Genomic DNA, 15697 nt, shown 5'->3' with positions numbered 1-15697 from the left:
AAGAGACCCACTATTCTCCTAGCTCACGGTTGCCAGCATGGAAGCACCCGATATCCCAACCCAGCACAAGGCTCTGGTCTACGACAACCCGGGCAGTATTTCCACAAAGATCCAATATGTCGACACGCCCAGACCCGGGGTTGGCGAGGTTCTCGTCAAGCTGACGCACTCCGGACTGTGTCACAGTGACATGGCCATCATGACGAATCGATGGACCGCGAGGATCGAGCCGACGCCCAAGGGCCAAATCGGCGGACACGAAGGCGTGGGCGAGATTGTGGCCTTTGGCCCTGGTGCGGAAGACCAGATATCAGGCCTAAAGTTGGGATCTCGAGTAGGGATCAAGTGGATGGCGTACGCATGTTGCAATTGCATCATCTGTCTGGCCGGTCTTGACTCGTACTGTGAGTCTGGAAAAGTCTCGGGGCAAGTTCTCCCTCCTCCTCTCCTTTCTCGCCCGTGGTTCAGTATCGATTCATTGCTCGGGGGCATATGTGTGTTGGCAGGGCCTGCGCGAGGCTGAGTTCCGTAAGGTATCTAGTACTGACAACGTCGTCGACAGGTACTTCTACCCTGGCACCTTCCAGCAATATGCCATTGCCCCTGCGCATTATGTCACCCCCATCCCCGACGGCGTCCCCAGCGACATGGCAGCACCGTTGCTCTGCGCAGGCTTGACGGTATACTCTGCCCTGCGAAAGGCGGGGGCTGAGCCAGGAGACCCTGTCTTGATCCTGGGTTCTGGCGGAGGTATGTCGATTCCACTACTACGACGAGAAATCCAACGGCGGCTTTTGTTCGCTAGCTAATCACCTTCCACTGATAGGACTAGGCCACCTGGCTCTCCAGATAGGCTCTAACGGCATGGGGTACCGGATGATGGGCGTCGACATGGGTGACAAGGAGACCATTTCCCGCGAATGTGGAGCCGAAGACTTCTTTGACCTGGCCAAGTACGGCCAGGGTGGTGAAGAAACGCTGGCCAGCGACGTAAAGGCCGCAACTGGAGGACGAGGAGTTGCGGCGGTCATCGTGTGTACGGGCCACAATGCTGCCTACGCCCAAGCTCTGTCCCTCGTGAGAATCGGCGGCACTGTGGTCTGTGTTGGGATCCCAGAAGGCGGAGAAGTGGCCATGCCGAATGCCACGCCGTCTCAATTCATCTACTTGAACGCGAAGGTCGTGGGTAGTTCGGTAGGCAATCGTCTGGAGGCGATTCAGCTCATGGAGCTAGCTGCGAGGTAAGTAAGAACCTGATCAGACCCGGTTGAAACTGCCGGACTTCATTACTGGTGGACTGCTAACGATGTCGATGCAGAGGCAAAGTCAAGACACATTTTCAAACCAAGAAGTTGGAAGATGCCGCCGAGGTGTTTGAACTCATGGACAAGAATCACCTGCGAGGAAGAATAGTGTTTGACCTACATGCTTGAATTGGGGGATTGTGTCATACTTCAAACAGGTCGACGGGTGTGTAACACGGTAAGGCTTGAAGCGGCGGGGACAGATAATCAGAATTCATCCTTATGTCACAAGTCCCTTGATTCTACAGACATTAGGGCAGATGGAAGATACAAAAGACATGAGAAGTGGGTACAGAGTGGTGAGCCATTCTCGTCAGGAGGAAGTAGTGGATGTGCAGGAAGATGGGTTGATAGAGGAGTAACATAGACCTTTTCTATTCGATGTTCAGACCCTCCTGTAAGCCATACTGGAGTGGTTCAAGTTCCTCTTTGCAAGCATCCCCGACACCCCGCTAACTCAATCTCCTGTACCATGCAGGTCTAGGAAAAGTCGTCACGGCATTGGCCACTTCACCATCTTTGACTTCCCCGGACTAGCGACCGAGCACGATCCACCATAACTTGTGCTCGGATCGCGGGTTGGCAAAGAGATCAAGTACTGAATACACCTCTAGCTCCTCTAGAAACTCATACTATTAGTACTACAGAGCCGTGCGTCAACCAGAAGTGCTCATTAAACTCGCGAATACGAGCTGCACGTCTCTTTTCTCTCGACACGATGCTGTTGATCTGTCCTGGCAACCTACGAACAGAGTGACATGGCATCAACCTTGCGGGGGTCGTCGCTGGAGTGATGAGACTCGTCTTTTGGCACCGACTTCCCTACTAAGGGCATTGGAACCTGAAAGAATCATGGCCTGGCCAAACATGTAGTAAAGACAGCACTACTGACTACTATGTAAGTGCTACTAATATACGTTGCTACTTACGTTGCATGTTTTGCTGTCTGCGTTCCTTTTCCTCTGGCTGACTTCACTCCCCTTTTACAACCTCACGCAAACGATGTTCGCTTCAATTTTCACTTTATGTCTCCCCCTTCTGGGGAACCTCATAACCCATGCATCGGCATGTTCACGAGTCACGTACAACAGCGGTCCCGGTGACAACAACCGAATCATAGTAGGGAGATCGATGGATTGGTTCGTGGCCACCAATGCCAGCATCTGGGCTTTCCCTCCAGGCATGAACCGGAGTGGAAACGCCGGACCCAACTCGTTGAACTGGACTTCCAAATACGGCTCGGTCGTCACAGCTATGTACTATGCTGCCACGGTGGACGGGATCAATTCCGAGGGTCTGACAGGAAACTTCCTGTACCTCTCAGACAGCGACTACGGGGCGCGCAACGACGCCGTCCCCGGCCTCTCGGTGGGCGCATGGCTTCAGTATTTCCTCGACAACTACGCGACGGTAGACGAGGCCGCTAAAGACCTCTACACCCCAGAGGGGCGCCAAAAGTTTCAAATTGTGACCACCGAGATCATCCCTGGAACACCGTCGGTCGGCCATGTCAGCCTCGCCGACGCTTCTGGCGACAATCTCATCCTCGAGTACCTCGATGGCGTCTTGACGGTCCACCACGGAAAACAATACACCGTCCTGACAAACCAGCCCCCGTACGACCAGCAGCTCGCCATCAACGCCTACTGGTTGCCGATCGGAAACGATTCGCTCCCGGGTACGCGCCGTCCGGCGGACCGTTTCGCACGATTGTCATACTACAACAACGTGACAGCCAGCGCCAACGACCAGGAGGAATCAATTGCCGTGACGGCATCCATGATTCGCGCCGTCAGCGTTCCCTTCTCGCCTTCGCTGCCAGGACAGCCGAACGTGGCGTCGACACTGTGGCGCACATACAGCGACACCAGGGCTCTGCGGTACTACTGGGAGAGCTCCCTGGCACCCATGTTCTTCTGGATCAACCTTGGCAGTATGAACTTGACCAGCAATGCCCCGGTCAGGATGCTGGCGCTGCAAAATGTCGACCCGGAGACGAGAGTCGGTAACATGGACAACGATTTTGTCGATTCGGCGCCATTCGAATTCTTGACCTCCGCTGGCGGAAGCGACTGATGTTTGATCGAGATTCTCTTCTTTGAAAGTTCTATTCTTCTTAATTTCTGTCCTGGTCTGTCAGAACTTGTTGTTTCACTTCCACCGTGGGTAATCTGATAGTCCTATGTACCACTACTTGAACCAATTTGGCGCTCTAGGGTATCTCTCGTGAGTTTCCTTTCTACAAGTGATAGATGTCTTGGTCTAAATGCTCTCTATTTCGTCGAATAGCGCCCAAATCAGACCTGATAGGTTTCTAGAGTCAGATTAGAGTTGCCACCCCTGCTTTCTGTCGCAAGAGGAAACAATGTCGCTGCTGGTCATATATGTAGCCTTTCCGACGAGAAGGAGCTGGCTAGCTATTCATTCGGCCTTCTTGCTCTTCTTTGTTCGCAATCTCATCAACAAAAACACAAGCGCATAGCTGGAGCAGACGAAGATCGCCACGATCCCTATATCCCTCCACCCGTAGTAGCGCTCCTTGATGTTGAGAGACCTGAGCCAGTCACTTCCGTACCGATACTGGCAGACCTGACAGCCGGCCTGGGCGTCGGGGTTCAGAAGATTGCTCGACATCCCGTAGGGACTCGCGATGTAGTCCTCCAAATACTGTGCGCAGGTCTGGTTGGCAGGCGGGTCGAAGACGGCCAGCTCATTCTCACTGCACTTGATCACGACGTCCCAGTTTGGAAAAAGCAGCAAACCGGACATGAGGTAGGTGAAGGGGTTCAGCCAGGCCAACCAGTAGCGTAGACCGTCGACAAGCTGGTCGTACGGCACGAGGACGCCGCAGTAGCCGACCATGGTGAAGAGTACAACAGGGTTGGCGAGGGCTGCCGCGGTCGCGTTTGGCGCGTACGCCGCAATGAATTGGCCAATGCCGGTGTACAGGAATTCGTACAGCAGCATCATGAAGAACGAGGGGCCCGCCTTGCTGGACTCGCCGGAGAAGCCGACGGTGTAGTAAAAGGTGAAAAAGTACAGGGCGGCACAGACGACGAGATACGGCATCTCCGAGAGGATCAGACCAGTGACGAAGGCTTTCCAGCTGTACATCCTCGACTTCTTCTCTCGAGCATCATAGATGTCGCGTTTCTCGATGAACAGGGGCTGTAGTTGGTCTGTGTGTACACAATTCACGTCGTTAGCCAAATTCAATTCAATTCTCTGCGCTGCAAGCTTGCGCCCCCCCTTTTTTTTTCAAAAATTTTTTTAATCAGAACTGCGTGACAGACGAGAGACTTACTAATGACTCCCGGCGCAACGAAGATGAATTGAAAAGTCGAAAACATGCGGAGGTTGAGATCGCTCACGCTGTCACCGATCTGCCAGAAACTGAAGCCGGACAAGAGTCCAGTGATGATGTGCAACGAGAACTTGTTGTTGACGTACTCTGGGTTTCGATACATGGACCTCGTCATCCGCAGGGTGACAAGCTTGATCTGGGACCACAGGCCCGTGGCGAACTCCTCGTCTTCGTCGGCCACGTGTGTATGATGCCCCCTGACCTTCTCAACGGTGCCGTTGAGTTCCGACAGCATTGCGTCGTGTTCGGGCGACTCGAGCCAAATCCGGTGCCAGTCCTTCTTCCTGGTGGACACGACGTCGATCATGTGTTCAGCCGGGTTCTTGTCTGGCGGACATGCGGCGTCGTGGCGGCCGAAGTATTCTTTCAAGGTGGCGGCGTGATCCCCGATCTCCCCAAAGTACGCCGTTTTGCCGCCTCGGGTGAGGAGAAGTAACGTGTCAAACTCGTAGAAGAGTTGGGCGCTGGGTTGGTGGATGGTGACGAGAATGGCTTGGCCCGCGGCTGCTAGCTTTTTGAGGAACCGTATGATGTTGTAGGCCGCCTGGCCGTCGAGACCAGAGGTGGGTTCGTCGAGAAAAGTCAGGATGCTGGGCTTGGCGACGAGCTCGACACCGATGGTCAGGCGCTTCCGTTGTTCGACCGACAAGCCTTCGCCGCCGGCATGACCGACCAAACAGTTCTCGATATCGTGCATCTCGAGTAGGTCAATGATCACGTCGACATAGGCCAGCTTCTCTTCTCTCGGAGTAGACCCCGGCTGACGTAGAAGGGCGGAAAACTCCAATGCTTCTCTCACGGTACTACAACAGCATTTTTCCACAGTTAGCTCGTGCCAAACGAGTCTGTGAGACAAAAAAAAGGGGGGGAGGAGGAGAAGACTCACGCCAGGGGTTCGTGAACGTCAAGCTGTTCGCAATATCCAGCGGACCGTTGGAAGTTGAGCGGAAGTGGCTCGCCATCCACCAGAACCGACCCGGTGATTGTGCCATCGGTTTTCCGCTGTGCTAGCACGTCCATAAGAGTCGTCTTGCCGGCGCCCGAAGAGCCCATTAGTGCACCCAATTGGCCCGGTTTGACCCATCCATGAACGTTGTCGAGTAATTGGCGAGGGCCGTGCGCAGTCGAAACAGTATAGTTCAGGTTCTTCCATGTGAAGATGGATTTGTTCTGGTTGAGTCGTTCGTTGGCCCTTTTCTCATCGATGGGGCCGAGAGACGAGCTACTTGCCGGTGTCGTTGCACCGGTACGGCCTCGTGATTCTTCGTCCTCGGTCGGGAGTCGTGCTTTTTCCGCGAGTTCTCTCGGAATCGCGAGAACTCCGTTCTGGGACGAGATACTTTGCCACGTCGAGGTGCCAAGGATTGTCAGGAAGACGAAGAATGCCCACCAAACCCTACGGAAACGTGTTTGTCAGTTTCACAACAATATCATTGAAAGAGGGAAACATGAGACCGCACCAAACGATGCCGACATTCCTCCAAAGGTGCGAGTGGCTGTAACTGAGAGAGTCCAGGTATTGTTCTCCAGAAACGGCGATTTGCCCAGGCGTCGCGCCACGAACGCCTGTACATGCCTGATTCTCCGGTGAATTGTATCCCGGTCCCGTGGGAACAAGATTTGGTCCGGCGCAACTGATGATTTTGCCGTGCAATTCATTGGAAAGAAGTGCGTTCAATGTGTACGCGATTGGGTCGATCCAGTAGAGCCTGTCGCATTGTTGTTAGGTGCGCAAATGGACGGATAGGGAGATATCTACTCACCAGACAAACCAGGGCTTCATGGCGCCTTTTGCGATCATGTATCCGCTGTACAAGAGCAGCGACAGGACAGCGACACCAGAAAGCTTGCTTGCATCGTTGAACGTTTTGGAACCGGCTCCAACGGCTCGGAAGAAAGCTGTAAGACAGAATGTCACGGAGATGAGTATGAACCAGAATGTGAAGAATACGCCAGCGGACTGAGTCAGTCCCACCATGAAATAGACCGGAAGAGAGAAAGCCGTGATTTGGAAGAGGACGATGGGGATATCGGTAATGATTTGCGCCAGACACCAGGCCGCAGGGTGGTGAAATGCCAGACTGCGGTGTTTGGTCAGAACAGAGCGGCCAACGAAGGAATCGGTAACCTCAGATTGTGCCAGAAAGACATTGAACACAATAGCTGTGAAGAGAGTGCCGTTGCGAAGAAAGGTGCCTGTTGAAGTGTCCGGCGCGTTGTAGAAAAGTGCGCCGACCGTAAGTGCTTGGATGATGTTCGAGCCCTGTTTGACGAACAGAACCGTTTTATCGCCTCTGAGAATCTGGACCTGACGTCTGACGCTGGCTTTCAGCTGAGACCAGAAACTGACCGTATACGGGGACCGCTTGGCTAGCAAGCCCGGGTGTTTCTCGCGTTTGACCATGTCGGCAAAATTCGCTGTCAGCTCCTTGGTCGACGCTGCGTCAGGATAGTCCAGTTCAGCCTTCATGTTCCTGTTAATCGCCGAGGACTCGAATCGTGCGCGAATCTCTGCACCGGTTTTTGGGAAACGAGGCTCGTAGCCTTTACGAATTCGGCGTTCAGTGGGCACGGTGACTCCTGCTCAGTGTCAGTGTCGGTCAATTCCACTGAGCCTAAATAGCACACTATACCTGTCAAAAAGTCCGCGATGTTGGCACCGTCTGCACAGACAAAGCCAAGGTCTTCGAAGAATGACCTTGCCGAGTCCTTTGGTCCGTAGTAGATCTGCTCACCGTCTTCGAGCACCAAGATCTTGTCGAACAGATTGTAAATGCCGTTACCAGCTTGATAGAGCGTGACGATCGATGAAAGGCCAAACAGGTCCGTTAGCTTCCTGACGGATTGAACGTACAGCAGTGCCGTGCTTGCGTCCAAGCCCCTCGTGGAGTTGTCCCAGAGACATATACTGCCCTGGGCAGCGATAACCTCCAGGATGCCAACACGTTTTCGCTCACCACCAGAGACACCGCGGATGTATTCGTTTCCGACTCTCGTATCTTTGGTATGGGAAATTTTCAGCATGCGGAAGAGAAAGTCCACAGTTGCGCGTCTTGCCTCCTCTGGGGAGCCGGATCCGGTCGGGCCGTCATGTGAAACATTCAGACGTGTAGCAAAGTCGATGGTTTCTCCCGCGGTCAGAGTCGGGAAAAACGTATTCTCGTCTTCATCCATCACAATTTGCCCGCGGTACTGCTCAGCTTGTTCATGGCTGAACGACCCATACATCACCTGGCCCTCGATCTCTTTAAAGCCTTTGCGCCGATTGCCTAGGACTTTCAAGAGTGATGTACAACCTGCGCCGGGACGGCCTAGCACCAGCAGCATCTCACCTGGCTTTACGCAGCCAGAGCTGTTGTTGATTATCGTTTTCACCGATGTGGTCGTGAACCTGTCTTTTCTCAAGAACGGCGGGACGAACTGTGAGGACACATTCTCATTGATGGTTCCTCCCGTGGCTGCTCCTTTGATGGTCAAGTTCTTCCAGGTCAGACCAAGGCTTCGGTCCACTGGAGATGCGGTGGTCAACCCTGGCAGGGTGCGCCAGTCAACCTCATCCTCCGTCTCCTCCAATTCTGTAGCTTGACTGTGTGTTCTGCTGAGGTGGCTGCGGATCTTAGATAGCGTCGATCCATTGAAAGCGCTCGACCGACGGTCTGCCTCGATACCTCTGCTGTAGGTTTTGCTGAGGCGGGTGTGGACTTCAGACAGCGAGGACTGTTTGGGAGCGACCGTGATTTGACAGTCGTCGCTATCATCTTGGTCGGTCAGTGATGAAGAAACCATGTTTGCGAGACTTCCTTGTAGGGTCCGAGATCACGAAACGAAACTTTGCGACCTACATTAGAGCATGGTATGGGCCAAGTCACTTATATGGGCCCAGTACTCTCCTCAAGTTTGAGATGAGCAACAAGTCTCGATAAAAGCTTATGTTAGTTCTTCAAAATGGTCAATCTCGATAAGAGCTTATGTCAGTTCTTCAAAATGTTTGCAAGATGAATGAATCCACTTGATCTCGTCCGTAACATGGAGGTTAAAGGGGCACGAACATCGGCGAGGCTGTCGTGCGCAGGTCTGTGTCAGGATAGCGTCTACGGGGCTTCTTGGTTGAGGAAGATGATTGGCCGCCAGCTGCTAAGGAGTAACGGCCAATTGTTGTTCCGAGCCTCCATTCAGCAGACAAATGTTGAGTATTCATTTGATATTCCAGCCTCGAAATGTCCTTCACCTTCGTACATGTTTACTCATCTTTTGTCATGCCGTCAAATTCACAGTACATTCCATCTGTGGTTCTGTGGGGCAAGTCCTGCTTACGCTGTCTCTATTGGCTTCTGAATTGCCTTTTTGAGCGAAGCCTGGATGCTGTTGGGCGTGTGTGTCTACGAGTCTTTGATTGCGTATCTGCTGCCACGGCACAGGACATTCATTGGGCACTCCCGTCCAGACATAGTCTAAGCCCCTCAACGAGTCCTACATAATTGGTATAGATTATGTGTGCATATTCGGGGTAGATATCAACACATATTGATTCACTCATAAAAGTTTACCCCGTCGACTCGTGAGCACTTGTCTTGCACGGCAAAGGTAAATTAAATTAGAAGCTGGCCTGATTGATATCACAATTGGCGCTTAGAGGTATCACTTAAGGACGTTAAGGATCTTCCACCGTTGGGTACTCACTCACTCAGTCCAGATCATCACCGCGGGTGTTTTTGGGTTGTCCTCGTCATGATAATGATATTATGTTCCCTGCGGTGTAGACTCATTTGGGGTGGTAAGTACTACTACTCAGTCTGGGATACATAATTTTACTGTCCTTTTAGGAGATAAAAGCAAGGTAAAAGCGTCGGCGCGGCCCCTCCTCAAAAGTCGTCCGGCAGATCAATCACCCTTGAAGGGGAGGAGTTCTTCCTGACAGTCAGCGGGCCTACCCTATCTAGGCGCCGAACACAGGACTATAAGGCCATCTCAACCCTGGACGGCGATGAGGATAAGATAGAGATCTCTCGTGGCTCTTTCAGCAATAAGGTGATGACCGGAAACAGTTGAGATTCAGAAGCAATCTATTATTAACACCGCAAGACCAACCAATCCTGAGTACAAGGGAACAGTACAGAAATTTGGGGGTTTAACGATCAGATATTCACAGCCCTCTTCTCTACTCGTAGGGCTAAGCTTAAACCAAGGCAGGTAAAGGTGACATAAAGAGGCCCACGTTCATCACAGACACAGAAGCTACACAGTCAAAATCGACGATAACGAATGGGAGGATATAGTAGCCGTCTCTGTGAACCAAAAGACTGGTGGCCTAGACAACACCCCCGGTATTGACGCCGAAAGGGTGCACTAGAAACACACGTAGTTGGGGCTTGTGTCTCTTTTAAAAGCAGCCTTAGTCATCTTATTTAGACACTAAACCTCAGTGGGTAAATTCAGTATCGCAGTTTTAGTGATAGTTTTGAACTGTTTATCGATTACAGGCAACACTTCAAGCATTGTGGTTCTTCTCGACTTCCTTGCTACCTCTGAAGCTGGATCGCAAAGAAGCTGGACATCTCTCACAGCCTGATGGACAATGGCATCATCACTTTTTGGGAGCCAGATTAGCCCACCGACGTCACCCTTCGCAGTGCTCATGAGGCTTGCAACTTCAGCATTGCGGCGGTCCTCAAGAACAACTTGTGGCCGATGCCGGCCGGTAACATAGCTCCAGCCCAGTGATGATCTAGATGCCCTACTACCAGCTGACGACTGACTGCCACTGCCAGGACTCTTGGGACGATCACTTATTTCTTGGCATCATTATTCACAAAATGCTCCGAAGGCTACTACTACTAGTACTGGTTCAGCACCCGGCCACGGCCTAAATTTATCAAAGAGAATACACACATATCATGTATAGACAGACGACTTACACTTAATGAAGAGTCTAGACCGATGCTGTTTGACTGGGAATCTCTCTTCTGGGGCCCGTACGCAAGACTACTTGCTTCCCCAGAAGGTTCCATGCTGATACGTGGAAGCAGAGGCGTTTAAAATGTATTATGAACACCTAGAAGTCCCCGAGGAAGTTCGCGCTCACTAGATTACGTTGTCGGGGCTTCGTATAACGGCTTCGATGCCATTCCGAATGGATGGCCATCGTCTTCCGGAAGCCTCAAAGTGTTCTTAAAGACGACCGGTCGCCTTGGTGTCCTCAACGAATGCAGATAGCCCAGTGTCGATTTGGTCGAAAGTTGAATGATTCGGCCGTTGTCAGCAATCGAGCCTTGCGGATAGACGGCTGAAGTCATAGACAGTTTACTGGGACCCAAGTGTCGATTATTGCCAGTCCGACTGTCTGGCAAGTTTACTATAGTAGTAGTAGTTGTTCGGTCTTCAAAGCAGGCAGGCTTGTCAAAGGTTACTCTACTAATTCATAGTGTATACAACCTTTCCTGCAGGGTCCAAGATAAAGGATGAGGCTTTTTGTGGGAGGTGAGGCTCACGGAGGACAATCACGGCGATAAATTCCCGCGCGCCCTTTTAACGTTAGGCAGGCAAAAGTATCCCGGCAAAAAATTGCCGGTGTATCGAGCGCCCTCCGGGGCACCTCATCTCAGAAGGAAGAGACAAATAACATAAATATCGGGGCTGTTTGGCCGCTCCTGGACCAGACTTGTTGTCATCTCCCATCAAAAAGACTAGTCTCATCAGTTAGTTGATAGTCATCAGGATCATCAACTCGCATCAGCTCGCATCATCTTTCAGTATGGGTTCGCTTGACTTGGACAAAAGTCCCTTGACCCCTCTGGCACAGCAGCTCTGCCTGTCGCCGACCCTCCAAATCAACGAGCTCGTCCATAAGAAACAAGCAGAGGGTCACCGAGTTGTTCACCTGGGTTTTGGAGAGGCAACATTTCCTATCGCAGAGCATGTGCTCAAAGCGCACCGAGAAGCCAGCGAGGAGACGAGCTACCAGCCTGTCGCCGGGTTGATGAAGCTCAGGGAGGTCAGTTGTTTCCAGCCGCGCAGGGATGCCACCTAGTTGGTACTAACGCACACTCCTCTCATATTAGTCTATTGCCCGAAACCAAGCACGACGCCTCAACGTGGCCATCCGGCCAGATCAGGTTGTGGTGGCTCCAGGTTCGAAACCACTGTTGTTCGCACTGTTTGACATTCTCCAAGGAGATGTCCTTCTTCCTCGACCGTCCTGGGTGAGCTACGAACCGCAGGTCATGCACGCTGGGAAGAAGCTGTTCTGGGTCGAAACAGACGAACATGACCGACATTCCATCTCATGTATGTACTAGAAGTCGAACTTGATGACCATCGTTTTTCTCATGCTCTTCCTAGTTTCTGCGATGCAATCGGCGTTAGACAGAGCGGTCCAGGAGGGTGCAAATCCCCGAGTCATGCTCATCAATAGCCCTTCGAACCCTACGGGGCAGGCATTCACCAAAGCCAACCTGGAATTGATTGCGGAATTTTGCCGGGACCACGGAATAGCACTGATCAGCGACGACATCTATGCCGACATCTGCTTCTCGAACGAATATTCTGCCAGTGCATGTTCCGGTCCGAGCTTCAACGAAGGGAGGAAAATCTTGACAGGGGGGCTGTCCAAGGTGAGCACCGCCACTGTAATCCTTCTTCAATCTGCGTCTGCTAACCACGAGTGCGCTCGCTGATAGACATATTCCGCTGGTGGCTGGAGGATAGGCTTTGCCATTTTTCCCGACAACGAATTCGGCGCCACCGTTCAACAGACCATGCTTGCGTATGCATCCGAGTGTTGGTCTGCAGCATCTGCACCGGCGCAGGAGGCCGCAGCCGTCGCCTTCTCAACCTCGCCAGAGATGGATCTTTATCGCAAGCAAGTTGTTGAGTTGCATCGGCGCTGCACAACTACCTTGTTCCATGCCCTGCAGGAATGCGGTCTTGCAATTGCCGAGCCCAAAGGGAGCTTCTATTTATACCCGTCCTTCCATCCCTACACCGCCCAGCTGGAGAAACTTGGTGTGAAAACAAGTCTTGACCTGTCTCGCTGGCTGATTGAAGAATTCGGTATCGCAGCCTTACCTGGCTCTGCTTTTGGTGAGGATGATTGCGGGCTCCCTGGAGGACGCTATCGCTTGAGAATGGCAACCAGTTATCTGTACTTCCAGAGCAAAGATGACCGGTACGCGCAGGGCTATTCATTGCTGCACAAGGCCTTAGATCCCGAGTCTCGCATTGAGTTGCCACTCTTGGGTGATGCCATATCAATGATTCAGGCTGCCGTTGAGAAGCTGAAAGCCATAAAGACATAGGCTCACTTGAAGCAGAACGCTGCGATAGGAGCATCTCGCCAATCAATTCTTGATAGCCCTGTGTGGCATCTCCGGGCAAACTTGGCACACTGAGAAACATGATTATGAAAACATGTCTGCCCAAGTCTGAGACTCATCTCTATGGTACTGCTCCGGCCCTAACGCATCCAGGACGTCGAAGCCAGACTGAGAAGGGAAAAAATTCCAAAACGCTTGACCGTTGTCAAAACCCAGGAGGTCGCTGAAAGGATCCAGAGAGCCTAGGTCGGCGGGCATTGGCAAGTCTATATAAGTGGCGCTTACGTCACCAGGCCACGAAGTGGGATCCGCGATATTGTTAGTGGGATCCAGTGTAGAAACAGATGTTTGGAAGGTTTCTGTGCTTCCACTCCTGTTTGTGAGGCTTCCGGCGACCATCTTGAGCGTATCACTGGCCAGTGCCTCGAACTGTGCGTCCAATCTCGACAGCAAATCTTCACTCCATCGTTCGTTCATTATTGCTATGCACATGGAGCATTTCCTTGTCCAGTTGGCAAAGTTAACTAGCCAGATGGTCGCATCAGCGCGTTGGACTAGTTCCGATGTTGTCGTTCTTGCAGTCACAAGCATCGTCAGACCGGCGAAGAGGACACCCTGAACAAGCATCCAGGTCAACGGGACATTGCTGGTGCGTAACACAGTCAACACGTTGTCAACATAAGTTCCAGCGGACTGGATACACCGCACAGCAGATTCAGAAGAAGGCTTCGGGCACAATGGACTAGATCGATGCAACACAAACGTTGTCCCGTGATACAACCTTTCCCAGTAACTATATCAAAGTAAGTAAGATACCCTTACGTATCTTAAAGGCACATGGAACTCACCACGGCGGGTACGCAGAGTTTGGTTCCTGTTGGTGCAGCTGCTGAAGTTGGGTTTTCCAATCGTCCAGCTCTGCCTGTAGGTCCTGGATGATGCGAGCTCCATCGGCCGAAGAGAGCCCTTTGGGTGGATTTGTACGGTAGACTAAGGCTATGAGTTTGTTCTGGATCTGTCTGTGTCTGATATAATGCAGAGCGAGAGCGCTCTTGTCTGTGGAAACAGGTAAAGGTGCAGTAATGTGGTCGTTCACGATGCTTGGTGGCCTTCCGAGATTATACGCCAGCGAAATCTCGATAACGTACATCGTCCAAAAGACCCGATTCCGCCTATCACTGTCGTGATTTGGGGTCCTAACATGGAAACAATGAAGCCCAAGTTCCAGAGTCATCTGATCAAAGTCAGCTCCCCAGAAGCACCCAGAAGCAGTGCGAGGCTTCCCATAGCCAATACTTACCCGCATCGCTAGCCCCGCTAGTTGCCATTGACTGAATCCGCTCGGTCCGTACGAGCTGAATATAGAAATCAACAAAAGTATCTGAATCAAGGATACGCTGGGGCGCAGGTGTTGCACGTCATGTTCAAACAGCTCGAGGGCCTTTGCATAGAGCAGGCTTGCTGATGGCGCGGCGTGAGTCGCATTTGGTGATACACTCGGACATTGCTTCATCGTGTGGGATGCGTTGATGGATCCCAAAGCCATGACCAGATAGAAGAGAATAAGGTCACGAGTGTGTTCTCTTTGTTCTATTTGAGGATTGGTTTGCAAGTTCTCGTATTGCGCGACGAGACTGTTCAGGTCTTGGTTGCTGAATAGTGGATAGAGAGGTAACGTCCAGATCCGGAAAGAGTGAGTCAGCAGTCGAATTGTGTCAGGGAAAAGGACCTGGTGTACATTGGCGACAGTGACTGTTCTCTCGTGCCTGATTTGCTCGGACGTGGTGCTTGAGGGATGATTCCGAACACCTTGGCTCCGCACACATGACCGGGCTAATGATGCAGCGTAATTGGCAAAGAACGAGCCAGAAGAAGGGCCTAGATAGCGCAATTCACCTGTAGCGTTGAGAGCGAGCAATCCTGTTTCTGGCGCGTCAATGTTGGCATTGGTATTCCCAACCCCATCATCTTGCTGGCTAGCATGATGGCTCCCCGGAACAGCAGTCCCTGGATTATGTTCTCGTTGGCTAGCGTGGGCCGATGGACTATAAAGTGCCGCACTGTTCGATCTGGAGGCCCTGATGACCGGTTCCAAAGGAGTTCCGGTTTCGACAAGACTGCAGTCGACACTGAAAATCGAACTTAGCTCATCCTCAAGCCAGGCCAACCTTGCTTGCGTGTTTTTGTGCAACCTGCCATAGTATGAGAATGACTATCCTGAGAACCGATTCTACCACATACTCGATTCGTCTGAGCCTAGTATAAGGTTCACATGGTGCGCGGGCATCGAAACAATTCTTGCAATTCAAGGTCCCATCACACTGAATGCCTGTCAGTGATGCAGCAGATCGATAGCTCGGCCGCTGACCTTGATCTTCTTCGCGTGACAGCGTGCGCAAGCCCTCGAGACCCCATTTGTCATGGTTGGCCTCGGTGTTTGGTGGCCAGGTTGATGGATAGACGACTACGGAGTTGATGGGAAGGAGAAAGGCGCGTCGGAAGAAAGAAAGCCAGCCGTACACGGCTCTCAGCTCAAGATATATTTTGTAAAGACGGTGCAAGATCCTCTCCAACTGCGCCGATGACAGGCCAAGGAATGTAAAGACAGAGTCACAGTCCCACGTGACTTGTATCTCAAGCGTACATACCTATGCTTATCATTCCTCCCAAAAACCCCCAGACATGGGGTTGGGACTGGCTCGTTACAGGCACCTTTG

General features: G+C 52.0%; 5 protein-coding genes across 5 annotated transcripts; 3 read left to right on the top strand and 2 right to left on the bottom strand.

Moving 5' to 3' along the window:
* Positions 1 to 37: 37 nt before the first annotated feature.
* Positions 38 to 1433, top strand: PV08_04326 (uncharacterized protein; the record flags this gene model as incomplete). Its single annotated transcript, XM_016378674.1, has 4 exons — positions 38 to 404; positions 469 to 750; positions 827 to 1241; positions 1319 to 1433. The coding sequence occupies 4 exons, from the start codon at positions 38 to 40 to the stop codon at positions 1431 to 1433; spliced, it is 1179 nt and encodes a 392-aa protein (XP_016237351.1).
* Positions 1434 to 2306: 873 nt separating this feature from the next.
* On the top strand, positions 2307 to 3380 carry PV08_04325 (uncharacterized protein; the record flags this gene model as incomplete). Its single annotated transcript, XM_016378673.1, has 1 exon — positions 2307 to 3380. The coding sequence occupies one exon, from the start codon at positions 2307 to 2309 to the stop codon at positions 3378 to 3380; it is 1074 nt and encodes a 357-aa protein (XP_016237350.1).
* Positions 3381 to 3725: 345 nt separating this feature from the next.
* Positions 3726 to 8454, bottom strand: PV08_04324 (uncharacterized protein; the record flags this gene model as incomplete). Its single annotated transcript, XM_016378672.1, has 6 exons — positions 3726 to 4483; positions 4609 to 5471; positions 5555 to 6064; positions 6129 to 6377; positions 6432 to 7251; positions 7302 to 8454. 6 exons carry the CDS (start codon positions 8452 to 8454, stop codon positions 3726 to 3728), a joined length of 4353 nt encoding a protein of 1450 aa, XP_016237349.1.
* A 2965-nt stretch (positions 8455 to 11419) lies between these two features.
* PV08_04323 (uncharacterized protein) lies at positions 11420 to 12962 on the top strand (the record flags this gene model as incomplete). The annotated part of the gene is made up of 4 exons (XM_016378671.1): positions 11420 to 11659; positions 11727 to 11952; positions 12007 to 12278; positions 12345 to 12962. The coding sequence occupies 4 exons, from the start codon at positions 11420 to 11422 to the stop codon at positions 12960 to 12962; spliced, it is 1356 nt and encodes a 451-aa protein (XP_016237348.1).
* A 102-nt stretch (positions 12963 to 13064) lies between these two features.
* Positions 13065 to 15402, bottom strand: PV08_04322 (uncharacterized protein; the record flags this gene model as incomplete). The annotated part of the gene is made up of 5 exons (XM_016378670.1): positions 13065 to 13773; positions 13829 to 14214; positions 14281 to 15172; positions 15222 to 15301; positions 15349 to 15402. 5 exons carry the CDS (start codon positions 15400 to 15402, stop codon positions 13065 to 13067), a joined length of 2121 nt encoding a protein of 706 aa, XP_016237347.1.
* Between the last annotated feature and the right edge of the window lie 295 nt (positions 15403 to 15697).

Source organism: Exophiala spinifera (assembly GCF_000836115.1).
Source record: "Exophiala spinifera strain CBS 89968 unplaced genomic scaffold supercont1.3, whole genome shotgun sequence".
NCBI classification, from domain to species: domain Eukaryota; kingdom Fungi; phylum Ascomycota; class Eurotiomycetes; order Chaetothyriales; family Herpotrichiellaceae; genus Exophiala; species Exophiala spinifera.
Note: the sequence above shows the minus strand (reverse complement) of the source record. Positions and strands in the feature narration are given on the sequence as shown.